Source organism: Rhinolophus ferrumequinum, chromosome 16 (genome assembly GCF_004115265.2).
Source record: "Rhinolophus ferrumequinum isolate MPI-CBG mRhiFer1 chromosome 16, mRhiFer1_v1.p, whole genome shotgun sequence".
In the NCBI taxonomy this organism is placed as follows: domain Eukaryota; kingdom Metazoa; phylum Chordata; class Mammalia; order Chiroptera; family Rhinolophidae; genus Rhinolophus; species Rhinolophus ferrumequinum.
In genome coordinates this window covers 53,950,320-53,969,152 of record NC_046299.1, presented here as the reverse complement: position 1 = coordinate 53,969,152, position 18,833 = coordinate 53,950,320, and the positions used below count along the sequence as shown (strand labels likewise).

Here is an 18,833-nt window from a genome sequence, read left to right as displayed (position 1 = left end):
TGCCTGACCTCCGCTTATCTGAAGAGATCACTGTCGGTTAATTCTAGGAGCTTCCTTGTCACATTAATGCCCTGTATTTATTGACAGTTGATTCTGTCTTGAGAGATTGTCTATGAGAATTTGCATAGTATATAAATGACATCTCTGCCTCAATATTCCTGAGAAAAGGAGTGAGATAATTAATATTCATTGGTATTGACAGTCTACCTTATACCTCTTTTGTGTCTTTCGGAAATGAACACAACAATACACATACAACAGGTACCAAATAAATGTTTTTTAAAGAAATCAGTTGGTATTTTTTCTTTTTTGAGGCTAATATCACCCCAAATAGAATACTAGCCTGACACCTGGCTAAGGTATAACCAAGCAGGCTTGGTTATACTTATTTTAAGTGATTATTTTGTTATTGTAACTTTATTTTGAAATAGTTTAAGATTCACAAGAAGTTGCAAAAACAGTACAGAGTTTCTGTCTACCCTTTCTCCAATGATAGCACTGTATGTTACATTGTCATAGTATGTTGTCAAAACTGGGAAGTTGACATTGGCACAATATTGTACTCAGGTACAGACATTTTTGGGGTTTTTGCCAGTTTTTAGAATCACTTTTTTTATATATATATAGGTTGAGGACATTTTATCACATGTAGATTTGTATATTTCCTTCCCAATCAGAATATAGAGCTCTTCCATCGATCACCACAAAGAAACTCCCTTGAGAGGAGTTTTAAAGAGAGATAAAAAAAGAAATGGAAAAATAGTCACCAGAAATTTTTATAAGGTTACATTAATGACTTTTTAAATGGTTTTAATTTCAAAATGACTGATTGAGGTTTAAAATCAACTGAAAAACAATTGTTTAGTTGACTGCCTGTAAATACGTTATGTGTGGGTTTAAAAAGAATCACCCGTCGTCTTTTTTTTTTAGCCTTTCCAAATGAAACATCCACGAACCTTAGTTGGTTCTGTTAATCAAAATGCAAACTTGCTATCTACTGAGCAGTGATGTGTCATGCTCCTCTGCAGTCCCACACAGATGCATAGCTGGGAAGGTACACACAGTTACCATTGTTTCTTGGCAGGAGCACAGGTTTTGCTCGGAGCAGGGGAATCTACTTACTGAGTCCCTGGGAAGGGCATGGGCAGGAGGTCTCAGCTCTTGCCTTTTCCCAGTTGGTTTCCATCCAGAAGTACCAGGAGAGTAACCTGGGGAAGGTGAGTGGCCCTGATGCTACTTTATATCATTACCTCTTTGGAGTTCTGACTCTTTGTTCACATGCTGTAGGGAGAAAACAGCTTTTCTGGGAGAGAAAGGGAGAGGCATTAGATATAACAGTATAATTCACGCCCTTCCCCGACAAGACAAACTTACCTCTTCCTCCGTTCTTCAAAGATAACAGCCACCTGGATTGGATCTTTTCTTTCAGCTTTAAGTTAAGAAGTATTACACTCTCTTTTGAAATGAGGCCATGCACAGTGTCTGCCCCACAAAGATGTCTCCCTGCTGAGCCTGACCGTTTCCATGAGTGGCTGCCACTAGCACTGTAGCAATCACTTTAGAGAATACCAGTCTTCGTTCTTGATGTTCCATCATGTTTTCTTCTTCGCAAGGCCGAGTGCAGAGGGGTCATTTTCCCCCATGTCAGCATTTGTCCTCTCGTCTTGGCTTCATGGAAACTCCAAATTAGAATGGACCTGGGACAAATGAAAATCCACCGCGTAAGGCTGGTCACTTGGTCACAGCAGTATGTAAACAAAACTTTCCAGTTTCTACTTCGTCAGCTGAGGGTAGGTTCCTGCCACACTTCTACTTGAAAGGTGGGCTATGTGAGCATCAAACACACTTGGTAAGTTTTAAAGAGAAGAAAGCACAGGATCAAAAATGTCATTTTCCCTCTTGCTATCTTCACTCCAACCAAAAGAAAGCTATAGGCCCTAGAATTCATATTCTCAGGCAACCCTCTGCGGTCTGAGGATATGTAAATCCCCAAAGGACAGGACTTTGTGAGGGAAAATGAGTTCAGCTTGCTCAGAGAAGTCCGGATGTGCCCAGGAGTTGATGAATAGTTAAAAGGCAGTTGAGTGTGATGGTTTGGTGGCGTTGCTAAGTTCTTTAGAAAATGAGCCGAGAAAGGGGAGGCAGGAAATGTATCAGCTACTATTCTACTGCATGACTATGTATGTTCACCTGTAATTTTTCTATAATTGTTGCCATGTGTCTAGTATGTACAGGTGCCACAATTCAAGGTACTGAAACTTGTTCATTATACGTAGATTCTAACTATAATTTAGAGAATACTCTCCAAATAACAGAGAAAAGAGCATCTTCATAGGCCGGGTCCTTTCAAAAGAGAAAGAGATACATCCTTTGTGACACAAAGACTGTAATCATTGTGGAGGGCTGCCGTAGGAGAAACAAGCGTGTGGTGTAGGTAACTGCTTCAGTCATACTGTCGGTCTATTTCTTCTTCCTAAAAAAGCCCTGGCAGCATCCTGCTTCAGTCATACTGTCGGTCTATTTCTTCTTCCTAAAAAAGCCCTGGCAGCATCCTGCCCTGAGAAGGGGCATTTTCCAGGATGCTAGGATACTTGAATTGTGCCATAACAATGGTTTTCATCTTAGTATTTGCACTGGTGACTTTTTTCCTTTGAAATTGGACTGACTTCTTTGCCTCCACGTTCTTCTGCTTCCCGTTCCTTCTCCACATCTTTACCAGAGTTAACTTCCTACAAAACAAAGAGGATGACATCATTCTCTTGCACATAAACTTGGATCAATTCCTTATTTCCTATGGGATAAAGACGAGACATGCTGCCGAGGCACACACATGCTCCACAGTCTCCTGTCTACTTGCCAATCCTTCAGTCTACTTAGACTCCAGTCATGTGGCACCTCCCTCCGTTCCCAGAATGCACTGTGTCCCCTTGTGCCTTCTGCCCACGCTTACCCCTCTGCTTCAGCACCTTAGCCTGCCTTCTTCCCCTGACAAGTGTATACTCATCACTCAAAGCCTACCTCAGAAGTTAGGCAGAGCCCATCTTCTACTCCCAGAGCCCTTTTGTTTCTTATTTGTATTTGAGTACTAATGATCGTAATCGCTAAAAGTGACACAACATTTACCGTGGGCCAGCCACTCGTGAAACAGTTATCATCTCCTGACTCATTTATTCCTCTCAACAACCTGAGGAGGTAGGTATTATTTGCATTTTATGTATGAAGAGACTGAGATACAGAGAGATTAAGTAACACGCCCAAGGTCATACAGGGTAGTTAGAATTTTGAAGCAAAGTACTCTTGCATTATGCTTTTAGAAATTAAAATTTGGGCATGCTCCTCCACTAAATGGAAAACTACTCAAGAGTAGGAACCATGTTTGATTGACTGTTATGTCCCTGAAACTAGTATAGTGGCTGTCACAGAAGGAGGACCTCAGAGATATTTGTTGGGTGAATGTACAGACTATTTATAATTTTTTTTCAAAACTATAGTTGTTTTGAAAACATGTCATTCAACTTAGGCCTTTACATTTTTAATGGATAAGAGGGAATACACTGTGATCAAGTGGACACAGCTGCATCTTGAGGCGTGAGGAAGGTGGCGCTGGGGGGACTCCCATTTCAGTTCTCCCTGCATTTATTTATCCACATGCTCTGTGGTGCCCGGGTCCTGGTTTGGGACAGCGCCCTGCTCGTGTACATTGGGCCTGCGCTCCCTCTCACAACTGTAACCACACGTACGGGGGATGAGAAGGCTGAGATCCAGGACATTTGAAGAAGAATATCTACTTCCCTCTCACCATTTCCAGTCAGAACCAGGAGGGAGAAATTGTGAGTTAGGGCTAGACCATACCATCCTTTGAGTTGTGTTCAGTGTGTCAGAGATCACAAAAGGCAAAGGGGGAGGAAAACACAAAACGGCTGTTATGTTAAGTGGGCAGTTGACAGGAAAGCACTTCTCAGATACCCCGTGTGGCCTTGATAGCAGAGGGCAGCGTGATGGGCTTCTGCTCAATCAGTAGTATTTGGATTCCTTTAAGAACTTGAAACGTTTTTATTGTCATCATGCAATTGATTTTGATAAAAACACCGTTGGGGAATCTCACCTGTAACTAAGGTTCCATGAAATGGTCAAGGTATATGTGGTGAACTCACTGTTGACCTACCATGCATTCTGAGATGAAGGAAAGATGGCTCCCTTGGGAGTAGGTTTGAATTCAGGGTCATAGGTGGTAGGTATTTACTGGTGCACAACCCCGAGCTTTCGTGACCATTGGGTTTCTTCAGTGCCATGTTGTGCCTCAGAAGTCACGATGAGCTCTGTAACCAAAGTGTTAGAATGTTGGCGCTTAACTGTCTCTTATTTATCTGACCAGCTCAGCTCTGCTTCTGTAATGAACTGTAACCACAGGAAATGATGGTGTGTATCTTTATGTAACCAATACCTTGCTTCTCCTGAATGCTCCAAATATCCAAAAAATTATGGTTGATGTGAAAGACTTAAATGAGGTTATTTGTCGAAGCAACATACATTATAAATAGACATGTATATGTAAGGATGGCCAGGGAAACCATCTCACTAGAGTTAACAGCCAGTTCTGTCCCCTTCCCTCCTTTGTCTCTCCTCTCCTTGTCCCTAAGCTGCCTCTCCTCACGTGTAATGCCACTGCTCTGTACAGTGTTCTGTTTATAGTGGTTTGAACATTTTTCTGCCCCTGTCTTTCATTGCTGAAGTAACTCACCTCTCTCATGTCGACTCTCACCCAGGAGCCGCACTGCAGACTCTTTGATGTAGGTCTTTTCTGCATGGCAGCGAAGGCCAAGCTGTGGTTTTCATTGCATGATGCAACCTTACCCGTTTGGTTGTTGCCTCCAGGTTAACCAGAACCTTTTCCTGCGCTGCTCATGCATGTCGCGTGCTTTACCCCTGGGCCCACACCGGAATGTAGCGAGCACTGGGCGCACGCGTGGAATTGTCACTGCCAGCATTCCGATACCCTGACACACTGAGACTTAGGGCTCTCTTTGGATATCCTGGGGGGATCCCAGTTTGCTGTCCCACCACAAAGGCCACTCTGTCCCTTGACAATTCAAGACTAGAATTTCGGAAAAGAGAAAGAAATCTCCTGTTTCTAGGCGTCTGCTGAGCAGAGGCTAAGGACAAGGAATTTAGAAGCGAGGGTCCATTTGCCAAGTAACAACTTACCCGATAATCAGTCCTACAAATTCCCGGCTCTGCATGGATGTGCCCAAAAGGACCAGTATTACGGTACCTTTTCACATCTTTCTGTACAATGTGACCTAGATGGGTATTGCATGGATCTAATAAATGTTTAAATGTTTCTACTTTAAAAAAAAAAAAAAGAATCTTAAGCTAAATGCCCTGGGAAATACAATCAGTGGCCTTTGTCTTAGTTTATTGTGTAAACAGGAGTGCCACTAATTCAACTTTAAAAAGATGTAAAATGGTAGTACGAGAAAGGAATACCATATTCATTGAAGCATGTTGGCATTGCATTCAGCATTATGAATTAGTAATTGTGATCGTTTTCTCTCTTTGAAATATATTTTTGCCTTTAGGCTGTTTAATGACTTTCTTTAAAACTGCTTTTCTTTGTTTTTTTTTTTAACATGTGTTTTTTTCCCCCTCTTTTATTCTCAGAATGGACTTTTATCAACATACTTGCCAGGATTTGTTTTCTTACTGGATTTTTTTGTTATTTCATATAAATAGATGCTTTACATTTTAGACATAACCTTGGCTGGAAATTGAGACACATGACAGGTGGGCATTACCAAGCTCTGATAATTCTGGGGTAGGAGTGAGAGTTCCTGGAGAACCTTTGGTGGTGGTAGCTTGCCAGAGCCCCTTGGATTAAAACTACGCACTGAGCAGCCCTAATCACACAAAACTGAAGGCTTCACGTCTTGTTTTTATTTTTCCTTATGAATTGGGATTTCCTCGTATCAGAAGAATTTAGTGGATTGAAGCTCTTTCCATACTTCCCTTTTACCCTAATCTGTTAAACATATCGTCTTCGTCCCACAGGAACAGACTTTGCTGAGTCTCATGACATGTTCTTTTGGTAATCAGTACAACAGTCCTTTGAATGGAAGCCATTTCCCTTTTTGAGAGGAGCTTAGATGAAAGTATAGTGCAGACCCGTGCAGAGCAGGTGATCTTGACCGGTATGGTGAAATGCTCTCGCTTGACAGACCTTTCAGCCGGGGCTGTGGTGAAGAAAACAAGTGATCCTCTTTTGTGAGGTCCTTCAGTAAAGAAACCCATTCTTCCGCTTAGAAAAAATACAGTGCTTCCAGATAAAGTGAAAGGGTTTCTGACACCCAACACAGATTGGGGATAAGTGGATCCATTCACGGAGACAAAGGAGAAAATCGTAAGAAATGAGCTTCATAGGGTCATCTTGGGTCCCTCACAGAGATGTTTCATAGTGATGGGGAAAACAACTCTAGAGAAAAATCAAAGATACAGCAATGGAATTAAAAAGGGCAACTGTGGGAGGAAGCGAGGGACAAACAGCTTCACCCCAGAGAGCAGGTAATTCATGATATTCCTTTCTAAATTTGCATTCAAAAGTCAAATGGACACCACTGATATGTTGGGAAGAGCTCTTATTCCTGAGGCATGTGCAAGACAGTTTTAATAAATAAGTGATTTCCAATGCTAACCAGAAGCAAGTGGGAAAGAAAAAAAAAACGAAGGAAAAGAAATATTCCAGAAGATGTTCTTTTCATGAAATAGGTGAGAAGGAAGTTAAAAGAGTATAGACTTGAAGAGATGATTATATAATCATAGGCTTTCACAAGTCCTTCCCGTTTTCTTTGTTAGTGATGACACTTCGTTTCTAAGGGAAACTTGTCACATCTGATTGTCTGTGGTGACGTTGGGCTCCACTGGCCAGGTCGTTTTATGGCATTCCTAAGGAGTGACTCCTGCTTTGTGCTCAGCAGACTCATGACTTCCAGTCAGCAACATCTCAGACTCTCCTTTTTGGCTGCGAGGCTGCTGGTCTCTCAACAAAACTCCTAAATAGGAATACTTACAAAACTTCCATGCCTCAGCTGTCAGCCAGACAGAGCTAAGACACAGCTAGTTTATTCCCTTGTGTAACAAAGGTATAATTGTTTTTCTACGCCAGATGTCAGAAAGACTTGTATCAGGTCTTTATCTGTGTCGTCTGAAAACAAAACAAAACAAAACAAAGCAAAACAAAGCAAAACAAAACAAAAAGCAAACCGCAGATATCAGAAGCAAAGCTATCATAATTATCCTTTAGCATCACATATAAATTCTTATGTATCTTTTGACAAATGGCAGTATCCTGGATGGTGGTAAGTATATATGTTTTGTGGCAGTGTTTTCTATTCTTCAAAGTGAAGCAATAGATAAATGGAACAACTGTTTCTTTACATAATTATTTTTTCCCCAGATGCTCTCAGGCCTTCTAAAATCAATACCAGGCAAGTCTTTAGTGTTGCCACTCTTTGTCAGTGTAGCCCTTTCGGTGAGACCACTGAGAGAATCGGGTGCTGTTCTGCTTGGGTCCAGATGTGGACTGGAGAGAGAAGGGTTGAAAGTGTAGTAGGGCTTTTAGGCTGCTGGCCAAATATTAGAGATCACTGAAGAGAATAGGAAAAGGATCTGTCTCAGGTATCCTCATTACTCCCATCTGATTAGACTGCCGGTTTGGGACCCAGAACTGCCTGGGTCTGGCTGTGGAGTCAGTAGTTTTTGGCTTGTTCACTCTTCAGTTCTTGCAGGTAGACCCATAGCAAGGAGACATTGCCCAGGTCAGGCTGTCCAAGTGCATCAGAATTACGTAAAAGTCTCGGAGGAAGACAGGGATGGAAGCATGGGGCAGAACCGAAGTAGGAGACTAATAAGTGACGAGGGAATGCCAAGAAGAACCCAAGACAGACGTCTGGAGAAGGAGGCTCAGACAGAAGAGTTTGGAAGTCTTCACCTAATCACAACCCGCCATGATTTGAACCTGTTATGCTGTGGGAATCACAACCCACATGCTCAACGTTGCCCTGATTGGACAGGCTTTGTAAATATCGAGGGCTCATGCTTGTTCCTTAGGAGCCTCTGCCATTCTCAGTGCAATTAGGGGAGTTCTTACATATGGAGGCTGGAGGCCAAAGTGCCTTGAAACTATGCTTCAGGCTGCTGCCTCGTGGTTGCTCTCTCCATAAGAAACGAAGACACCAGGCAGTTGCTCCCCACGGTCTAGGAGCTGACTATTGATTATTACTGGTTAGAGGTGATTGTTTATGGGCCTCTTAACACACAGATGACCACATTTAATACCCAGAAAAAAAGGCACTGGCAGCAGAAGGTAGCAGTAGGATGGGTCCTCTTTTCTTGCTCCCTCTTAAGTTTTTCTAGGCTGGAAAGAAGTATGGTTCTAGGGGTCAGAGGAACTGTCCTCCCCATGCCCATGCCAGGAGTTGTGTTTGGGTTCCCTACTCTCCATTCAGACCTGGGACTTCTTCTCTCTTCTTCTCTCCATTTCCAATCACCTCACCGAGGCTGTCCTATTCGGGTGTGGTTCTGGAGTGTGTACAATTGTGCTGGAGGGCAGTGGACATGTGCACGAGTGTGTGCCCACCCACACGTAGCACTCCATGCCTGTACATGACGCTTTGACCCTGCCCTTAAAGAACTCTCGGTCTGTTTTGTAGTATTTGTGCTTGAGTGTATATGCATTAAGTACTATTTGAGTCATCTATTCCAGCATGTCTCTAGTCAACAAGAGTTTGCTAAAGAAGAGGGGGCCAGCGTTAGTGGAGGTAGGGAAAGGAGAGTAAGAATGAGTCAGTTGTGACTCCTCAGACGGTTTACTGCAAACGAAAGCAGCACTCATTTGGCAAGACTCTGTTTTATGTAGTAGCTTAACTCTGATTTATTACATAAAAGTTGCTGGCAAATATGAACACTAATTCGACTCTGGTAACAACTGTGATTGAAATAATTGTAGTCTGCAGACAAGCGGGAGAAAATAAGCATTAGTGGGTAAGTTGTCTTGGACATCATTCCAAGAGTCCAACAGTGGAGAAATACATAATATCTACAGATGTAGAATTGGAAGAGATCCTTAGAAGACATATGACTGGTTCCTCCCCCTGCCTCTCCTCCAGATCTGTGCTAAGCCAACCAGGCAAATGAAACTCAGGAAAATGAGAATACACAACCTCTCGTGGCCACTCATTAAAGTGACTCATGGCTTTCTCTGTCAGGAAACTTTGGTTAATTATTTAGTATTTATGAGACTGTGGCTGCTTTCATGGAAATATAATTTTCCCAGTGTTTCTTCTTTAATATTACCCAAAGCTCGTGCTCTAATATATAGAGTCACACCAGATGTTAGCTCACTGCACATCCTACTGGGCTTTTGAATTATATTGCAACACCTGATACGGAGGCGACAAAGCAAATACAAATGGAAAAATAAAGTGTGAAATAATTGATTCTGTCAGTTTTTTTCTCATTAGGATGATTGTTTGTCTTGGCATTTTTTTCTACAAACAGCTATTATCCCTTATTATTACCTTAGTTTTTAAAAATAACTATCACTTGGTCAGTGCTTAGTCTTTACTCATTATCTAATTTCTTCCTCGCTGTTGTAAGGATTTGTATTCTTTGAAGTTTGTATCCTTAGCTCCAGTTTACAGATGAAAAAATCGAGGCTTGGAGAGGTCGATGATTTGCCCATGATCATACAGCTAGTAACTGATAGAGCTGGAATTTTAATTCTTACATCGAACTCCAAAACTACGTACCTGCTAATTGCTCTCGAGGTCAACTTGTAATGCCCACATTTTCCTTTTGATTTACTGTATCCGGGTGCATTAGTGGGTGAAAAAGATATGGCATAAAGATGAGAAGGAGACCGCAAGTTTAGATAGGATATTGAAGATGTGTGAGACAATGTAAAAGAGCTCTCCATAAGAAAGTGATAGATTTTACCATCTGAGTGGCATGAAAACAAATTATCTGTGTGTTTCACTGATAAATCCAATGTGTAAGGAACTGACATATTTTGTTCTCTCCATCAGCGATCTGTGTCATTTTCTTTGTCTCCTAAGAGAATGCTTAATTACTAGGACAAATTGTTCAGATAGACACCCTGAGCCATAGAACTGCTCTCAAGTCTTTTGCTATTATTGTTCTAGGATTCTCCATATCAGTCAAAACTCAAGAAGACAGGGCACATAGGATTCCAGCGTGGTGAGGATCTATCTATGTACCACATCTCCACTTGTTCCAATTAATTTCAACATGATCTTAATGAGGCATATGTTTGTGGCTATTGGATCACACGTCATCAATTGAGCAGAGGCATAATTGGAAGCCTGCTGTTGTCAAACAGATTAATAGACTTATTGATACAAACCTGTAACTGAAGATTTCCCAACAACACCATGTAACCGACTGGCTTGGGATCATAATAGATCAATACGGCAAGTAACAAAAAGTGTTTTCTAGTCACATGAGAACCACTGCAAGATCTAAGAAAAGTGTTTTAAGATTATAAAGGGCCCATTTTGATGTTATTATCATTAGTATTGATTAATGATTGAACACAAACTCACCCATCAATAGTAACAACATCTTAGAAGATAACTACTCCTAGATGTTGTGGAATAAAGTCTGAATGAGGATGAACAGAACAGACTTGATTCTGTTTGGTAACATTAATAGAAAATATCCAACTTACTGAATGTAGGCCCCACCCGGCATACATACCCAAAGCACCAATATTAAAAAGATAAGCTCTTAACTACGTAGCTCTGACAAGGTAATGTAAATGGAGGCACTAAGAGAAGCAAAAAGATAGAAAGCTTTCAACTTTGATCCATGGAAGACCTGAGCAGTCCTAGGGTACTGTCTGTCCAGTTCAGAAGACAATATTCTATATAAAGATTATTGGTTTCTCAGTGATTAATTAGTATCGTGTTATTCACACTGAGTTCACTATTGTTATTAGCTTGTAAGATATTTTTCTGAGACTTGAAATTATATGAATAAAAACATTGGTTTCTAATGTGGAGTATGGTTGACCCTTGAACAATGCGAGGGTTTGGGGCACTGACCCCCGTGCACTCAAATCTGTATATAACTTTTGAGTCCCCCAAACATTAACTACATATAGCCTACTGTTGACTGGAAGCCTTATCTATAACATAAACAGTCAATTAACACTTTCTCTGTGTTATATGTACTATACGAGGTGTGATCATACAATATGGTGAATGTTTAAATAAAAAAAAATTATTACAGTAAAAGACACATTGCCATTAATCCCCCTCAAAATACACCCCCGCCACACTTCCAACACACTTATCCCATCGTTCTTGCCACTTTCTGAAGTAGTTTTGGAAGTCCTCTTTTATGAGTGTCTTTAGTTGCCCTGTCGTGGCTGCCTCGATGTCCTGAATCATTCTGACTTTGGGGAAGAGCCAGAAGTCACACGGTGCCAGATCTGGTGAATAAGGTGGATGAGGACACACTGTAATGTTTTTATTTGACAGAAATTGTCATATACCAGAAGCGATGTGTGACACAAAGCGTTGTCATGATGGAGGATGAGTTATGGCACACTTTAAAACACACCTTCTCTCAACCGTAGCTCACACCTGACTGACTGCACCGAACAAGTTGAAACTTGTCACACACTGTTCCTAAGGTTCAATGCCCCACTTCCTGTATTGAAGATCCCTGCCTTTGCTTGGATGGCACTTGGCAGCAACGTTCACTGTATGATCACAACAGAAAGGCTTCGTGTCACACATCACTTCTGGTATATGGCAATTTCTGTCAAATAAAAACATTACGGTCTGTCCTCATCCACCTTATTCACCGAATATGGCACCGTGAGACTTCTGGCTCTTCCTCAAAGTCAAAATGACCATGAAAGGTATATGTTTTGAATTGATTCAGGACATCGAGGCAGCCACAAAAGGGTTGCCACAAAAAAAGACACTCATGAAAGAGGACTTCCAGAGCTGCTTCAGAAAGTGGCAAGAACGATGGGATACGTGTGTTCAAAGCGAGGGAGAGTATTTTGAGGGGGATTAATGGCAATGTGGCTTTCACTGTAATAATTTTTTAAATTTAAACATTCACCATAGTTTTCGATCATACCTCATATACTATATACTTACAATAAAGTAAGTCTAGAGAAAAACATTGCAAAGACTTGCCTCCCTTTTAAAATTTCTTAGTCTCATAATATTCTGATTAGCTAGGTGTTTTTATTTCTATCATGTAGACATGGAAACGGAGGCACTTTGCTTATCCAATAAATCCAAATATTACTAAACCTTAAAATTACTAAAACCTCAAATCACTTAGATTTACTCTCTCGGTTGCAGATAGGTTCCATCATATCCCTGACTATATGATGCCGTCATTTAAAAAATTTCTATTGAATGGAATGGGATGCAAATTTATTAATTGTCTAGTCCATAATTGTCTAGTGTTTAGAGTATCTAAATATTACCATCCATTACTGTGTTTATTCTTGTGCTTCTAGAGTAAGGGAGAAAATTGGGGCATCTTGAGGGTCATCCATCATTAAGCAGATGGATAGCTAGGAGTTATTGCTCTTTAATTAGATGGGGTCAGGCTCCACGATATTACTAGCACTCAGGTCCCAGGAAGGTCTTCTGTGGATTAGTAATATCTCACATGACAGCCTTTACAGAGCAGGAATAAATGTAGGTTGGATAGGCCAGCTTCCTCTGAATTTTCCCAGACCATTTGACACACGCATGAATTTTTTTCTAGGGCTGTTTTACCTCCTCCAAAAATCAGTCAATCCCCACTGATTTTGCATAAGTTCCATGCCAGGCTCTGCGGATCGCAGATACTGTGTCTTATGTTTCCTTTTTCTCTCCAAGGATGTTACAATTCATCTGGAGAAGTCAGGTGGTATGGAAGAAAGGATATTGGGGCTGTGTCCCGACTCTACCACTTAGCTGCATGATCTCGGGCAGGTTGCTGAGCCTATGCTTCTCTGTCTACAAAATGGGGATTATAACAAAATATCTATTTTGCCAAGTCATGAAGACCAAATGCAATAGTATTCATAAGCTCTATACAATTTCCAGGTCTTATTACATTGAATTAAATAATAATCAATATTATGAGATAGTTTAGAATCCTTTGCTGCAAAGGCTGTAAGAATTCAGATGTGAGAGGTGAGTGAGGGCACAAGTAATTTGCTGAGTCATGATTTTCAGTTGGCCTTGAAGGCTGTCTAAGATTTGAGCACAAAGAGGGAGGAGCATTTGAAAAGGCCACAGCAAATGCATAGCTTTAGAATTAGGGACATGAAATCACGAAGGCACCAGCTCACCGTAACAAAGGTTTTGGCGGGAGCATGGCAGACAAGAAAATGGGAGCTATAGAGTGGGGCTGGGTTTTAGAGATTCTTCACAGCCAGGTTTAGAGGAGATGTATGAGGCGAGAGGGAGCCATGATGATGGCCGAATGACATCTTTTAATTAAATTAAACTGGCAACATAGCAGAGGTGAGACTAGGAGAAGTGTCTGGAATCATTAAGCTTATTGTGTTGATTCACGTCTGGGGTGCTGTAGGCCTGAATTCTGGTGGTCCATAATCCTGATGGGAATTGAGAAGGCTCCATCCAATTTAAAAGGGGACTAGCCACAGGAGTGAGGAGAATTTAAATATTGGAAATTATTTCTCAAAGTGCTGTTTTGTTCCTCAGCTAGTCCCTTTCCTCTCTTGCTGTTATTTATTAAATCATCTCAGAAGTTTGCTGCTGCTGGTGTACCTAAGCTGCATAACATTTCTTTATCTTTTACAAATTGCGGTCTTTTATAACCTCTCCCCACCTATACTGCATCATTTTTCCTTTTAATCTTAAACTAAAAATGTGCTGCTCAGGCACATTCTGATGGTCAATTGGAATGTCACTGGTGACGCTTGCATAGTGGTTTTGTAATCGCTTCCCTGTGCTGTCTTAATTTTTTTCTCCCATGTTCACATCTGAAACGGAAAATATCTGCTTACCCCTTTGATCTCAGTAATTAGTTAAGTCGTATGCAGCTGGTTATCTGAGGTCAGGCTCAAACGCTTCATCATCTCTGTTCAGGTCTGAATGGGGAACTTCTCAAGCAGCAACACCTATAATTAGTGTGTATTTGCAAGAAAGTTCTGGAGCAGTGCTTGGCAAAGGGTGGCCCCCGGATAAACAGCAACATCTGGAAAACAGTTGGAAATGCAAATTCTCGGGACCCTATCCCAGACCTCCTACATTGAACATTCTGAGAGCTGGGGCCCACCAGTGTTTTAACAGGCACTCCAGGTGCATTCTGAAGTTAGAGAACCACTGCCCTGGAGAAATACTATCTTCACAGGGTTAGACAGCCAGACTCAGGGAGTTAGGAAAACAGACTTCAGAATTCAGCAGGGAAATTCAGAGGCTGAGTAGACAATTACTTCTCTCTTGGAGATGACAGCAGACACCCAGAGGAAGAACCGCTACAAGTGATATTTTTGTCTTCAGCCTCCTGCCCTTTGGAAGAAAACCGGGATAGTCATGGGTTGCCTTGTGCTTTGGAAAGACAAGTTTTTACGTCAGCCTTCAAGAAGGACTTTTGGATCTTCCTGTGCATGGGTCTGCATTGGATATCATATTGTTAAATTGATGAAGGAAGAGATATGTATTTCCCACTTAGGGTGAATCTCATTTTTCTCTATATAGAGACATCCAGATACTGAGGATATTCTTACTTGATGGTCAAGAAAAAACAGGAGTTGGTATTTTAACCTCTCTTCTACACTTGAACTTCTAGCATATAAGAAGCAGCTCTTTATTGAAGTTCTTTTGAAGGTGTTCCAATCACAGAGAACTGATCAAAACACTCAATTTGCCTAAGGTTTTAGTATCACACTCGATCTGTGGACTGTGGGAGCCTAGGAATCAGTAGTTTACCAGCTTATCAAGTATCTTGTTTCTCTAGTTACGAAGTCATTAGTTAACCAAGAACAATTTAGGGAAAGTCAGGTTTCTACTAGTGCCAGTATCTGAACTAGCGTCCTCATTTCAATTCTTAAAACTCCACTTTATTTTTCTATTGGCAACATATGTCCATAGAAAGTCTATTCGGAGTGGGCACGCCTCATCAGAATGGGAATTCAAACTTCAGCGTGTAATCCACAGTCACTTTCCTTTGTAGTTTAAAAAAAAGTGATTTCTAGCTCTTGACATTTCTGTGTATTTAGATAAGGAACTCTCCTATTTTACACAAGAAGGAAGAAGAGTTTGTATTTCATTCTTCATCCTACAGTGAACATTAATCATTACGATCAAGTCTCTTGGAGGAAAATACATCTTGGCTGATATGGCCAACGCTTTTGTTGTTGAATTATGTATGTTTTTTTTTTTGTGTGTGTGTGTGTGTGTGTGTGTGTGTGTGTGTGTAACGTCAATGAAGTTCTCCATGGGTTGTTGCCATTTGGGGGATGAAATGATGGGGTTTCGAATCTCCCCTCTGTGGTCTCTGATTGTGTGAGTCCATGTGCTAAAGGCACTCAGATTAGATTTACCTCAGAGGCGATCCTGATAAAACTGTTGCTATTATACTCGAGAAAACTAGGCAGGACATTTCTCATTGGGCTCTCATGACAAGAGGGAAAGTTAAAAAGGGGTTGAAAACAGACTCCCCTAGTACTCTGGTCCTACCTGGGTCCCAGGGATTGGCCCTCTTTTATCCCCAGATTTTCTGCTTCTCTCCCCCTCCATCATCTGAAGAGTGAGCTTTAGCCAGAAGGAAAGCCACCAGCACCAGCAGCATAATTTACTTCCTTTATTGTTTCAGCTCAAAGTCTAGGACTCAAGGAACGATACGAATCAATGATTAAATCAGCTCTAAATTTAATAGAAAAAAAGGTCTGTTATGGTTTCAGCATTGTTCGGTGTCAATCAGGAGTGTTGTCGAGGTGTGTTTTTCAACACCGTGTCCTTTGGCATCAAGCCCTTTCATTGTTGCCCTTTGGAATGGACAACGTAGGAGCGAGCAGCAGAAAGGACAAAGGAGGCACCGAACAACGGGAAGAAGTTGCTACGGCCTGAGTCCTTATCCTCTTTTGAACATCTGCTTCCATTTATGTTGAACCAAAACACCCTCAGTGGCATTGAGCTAACATGTCTTCCCCCACTATTCTATTCTCTTCCACGTCCTTGCAAATACTTTCCCTACTGGACTATTTCCAGATTACTACCAAATTAACCACAGAGGACATGGAATTAATAGGAGCTAGGGAACTCACAGGCCCCTCATAGATGCCAGCAGATGACTATTGTGACGGCGATAGTAATGGTATTATTTGGCCTTGGTGAATTTTCCACGATAGACTTGGGAACCAAGGCTTTCTCCCTGTCCCCTTGTGTATGCACATCGATCTTAATGAATATAAATGTATAACGCACAGCCAAGTGACCGCTAGCACACATGAAGCCATGAATGCAGTATTTACCAACAGATCTCCCGATCCTCGCTTCTTGCTCACTCTCTTACACACACACACACACACACACACACACATACACACACACACAGTTTATTCTTCAATAGGACATCATACCAGTGGCTCACAAAGCACAGAGATACGTTGTCTCCTCCTCCCTTGGGATCTGTAGTGAATTTCTGGTCAATCTCGTTCATGTACTTCTTTTCAATGCAGCTGCAATAGCTAAGAACTCTGGCGCCTTGAACCTTGTGGGCCTTGTTCTTGAAACAAAACAAAATGCCAGCACGACTTGGGAATTGAAATCACTTATTAACGCTAGGTCCTTTTTCTTTTTTCCACTTTAATTAATACCTGTGTAGGAGAGCAGGCAAAGAACTGCTATAGGCTGTGATGGTTAGCTTTTTCTCCTATTTCCTTTCATCATTGGACTAAGCGAATTCCTCTAACTTCCCTACCTCAGTGAAAACCTAGGAGTTGTCACTTCCTTTATAAAAGAACTGTTTCTCAGTGTTTGTTATTTTGTTCAGCCCACTTAGTTTAGTTGTATATGCAAATGTAGATTGCTCTTAATGCTTGTTTGGAGGTTATTTTCCCTGCATTTGTGATTTGGGAAGATGACAAAGGGCATGTTTGACTTGTAACAGAGATGAAGAATGGATAAATGCAGTGCATGTAATATGAGAATCCCACAGACGGACCCACCATGCTTCTAGGTGGGCGTTGCATTCCTGTACTGCACAGATTCCTGCCTGTTGAACAACCAAGCATTGTCCTTATAGAAGTACAACTATGCAAACTGGTATTGCTCACAGTGATTTCCAAAGTACTGATACTCGGAAATCCTCATCCTACACTTCTCCAGCTAGCCCTCTCCTGGCCGGGAGGTCCCTTTGCTTCCCATCTGGGGAGAATATCTTGCTTCTCCCCATACTCTCTCCCCTTTCCCTCACCTCACTTTCTTTATGTTCTTGGCCTGAAGTGTTACCATTTGCTTATAGAGAACAATATACGGTGAATTTTCATTCACAGCTTTGAGATGCTTATGAGGCTTTCCTGCTTCCCACTCAGCCCCACACTTGGGACTTTGCACACCCTGATCCTTTGATCAGTGTGACGCGGGAAAGCATACGGAAGCCATGTACCAGTTTGTATAGTAGCACCTGTTCGAACTGCTTACTCTTGCACAAAGTAGAGTCTGCTCGGGGTTCGCACTGGCTGCTTGACACAGACAAAGCCAACTAAACTGCATGCCAAAAGGAAAAATAAAATTAACCCTTAGAGTACTGCTTCAACATTTTGGTTTAATGGTCTTGAACTTTTATCAGTTCGGCAAAGCTTCTTTCCCCAGATCAGAATGCTGCACGTACGGTCCATACTATGTCTAGCCAGAGCACCAACCAGGGTCCTTTCCTCTGCAGCCTTCCTGAGATGCTCCTGGGTCCTTTATTATTAATCAACTGATGGCTTTAAAAAGGTCCAACACATAGCTACTGTGTTTAACTGAAAATGGGCTCCACTTCCAACGTGCTGGAGGGTAGGAGGAACTGTTTTGAGCTTTGGTATGTGTCCTCCAAAAGAAAAAAGTCAGTTCTTTAAGGGTTAATATGAAATTAAGGAATTGAGTGGTGTCTCCTGCCTGTCCTTCCTCCAGGGTGTCTGCATGAGCCTCTTTAGATTCTTAGCTCAACTGGTGAATGACGATAAAAATATATACACGTAAAGTTACAAAAACAAATCAAGAACCAAGGACTGAACGGTTGAATGGAAAGACCCCTTGGCAATGCTTGCTTGATTATCACAGGGGGTAGAAAGACCAAATGCTTTATTTTATGAACATCCATTTTGTCCTCTACCCCGAACACCACCCCTGCACAGCGTCCTGGGAGACCTGATGATGCTTTTCACTTACTTCTTGCTTTTTCTTCTTCCTGTCTAATAGCCCAATAGAATCCTGCCAGAATTTCTACAAAGATTTCACATTACAGATCGACATGGCTTTCAACGTGTTCTTCCTGCTCTACTTTGGCTTGCGGGTAAGTTTGGGCAACAGTCTGGGATCCAGGGGCCACCCCCGCCCCCACCCACCCCCAGCATCTGCTCTCGCAGGCAGGACGAAGCCCAGTGTTTCCTGGGGGGACAGCAGACCAGAGTTCTGATTTTCAGTCCGTGAGAGCCCTTTTCCTAGCACAGCATTTTCTGAAGATGTGCTAATTGTGTTCACAGGGGGAGAAATAGGGCTTGCAATAACTATTAAGCCTCCACTAGCCGAGTGTTTCTCTTCCCTCTGTTCAAATACTAGGGCATT

At 41.7% G+C, this 18,833-nt stretch overlaps 1 protein-coding gene across 28 annotated transcripts in view; it reads left to right on the top strand.

The window, feature by feature from the left end:
- Window positions 1-18,833, top strand: part of KCNMA1 (potassium calcium-activated channel subfamily M alpha 1) — a 708,733-nt gene that overhangs the window by 385,214 nt on the left and 304,686 nt on the right. For all 28 annotated transcript variants that reach the window (XM_033130127.1, XM_033130157.1, XM_033130156.1 and 25 more), the window contains exon 4: window positions 18,468-18,561. In XM_033130127.1, coding sequence (XP_032986018.1) covers window positions 18,468-18,561 — 94 coding nt within the window. The remainder of the gene's footprint in view (window positions 1-18,467; window positions 18,562-18,833) is intronic.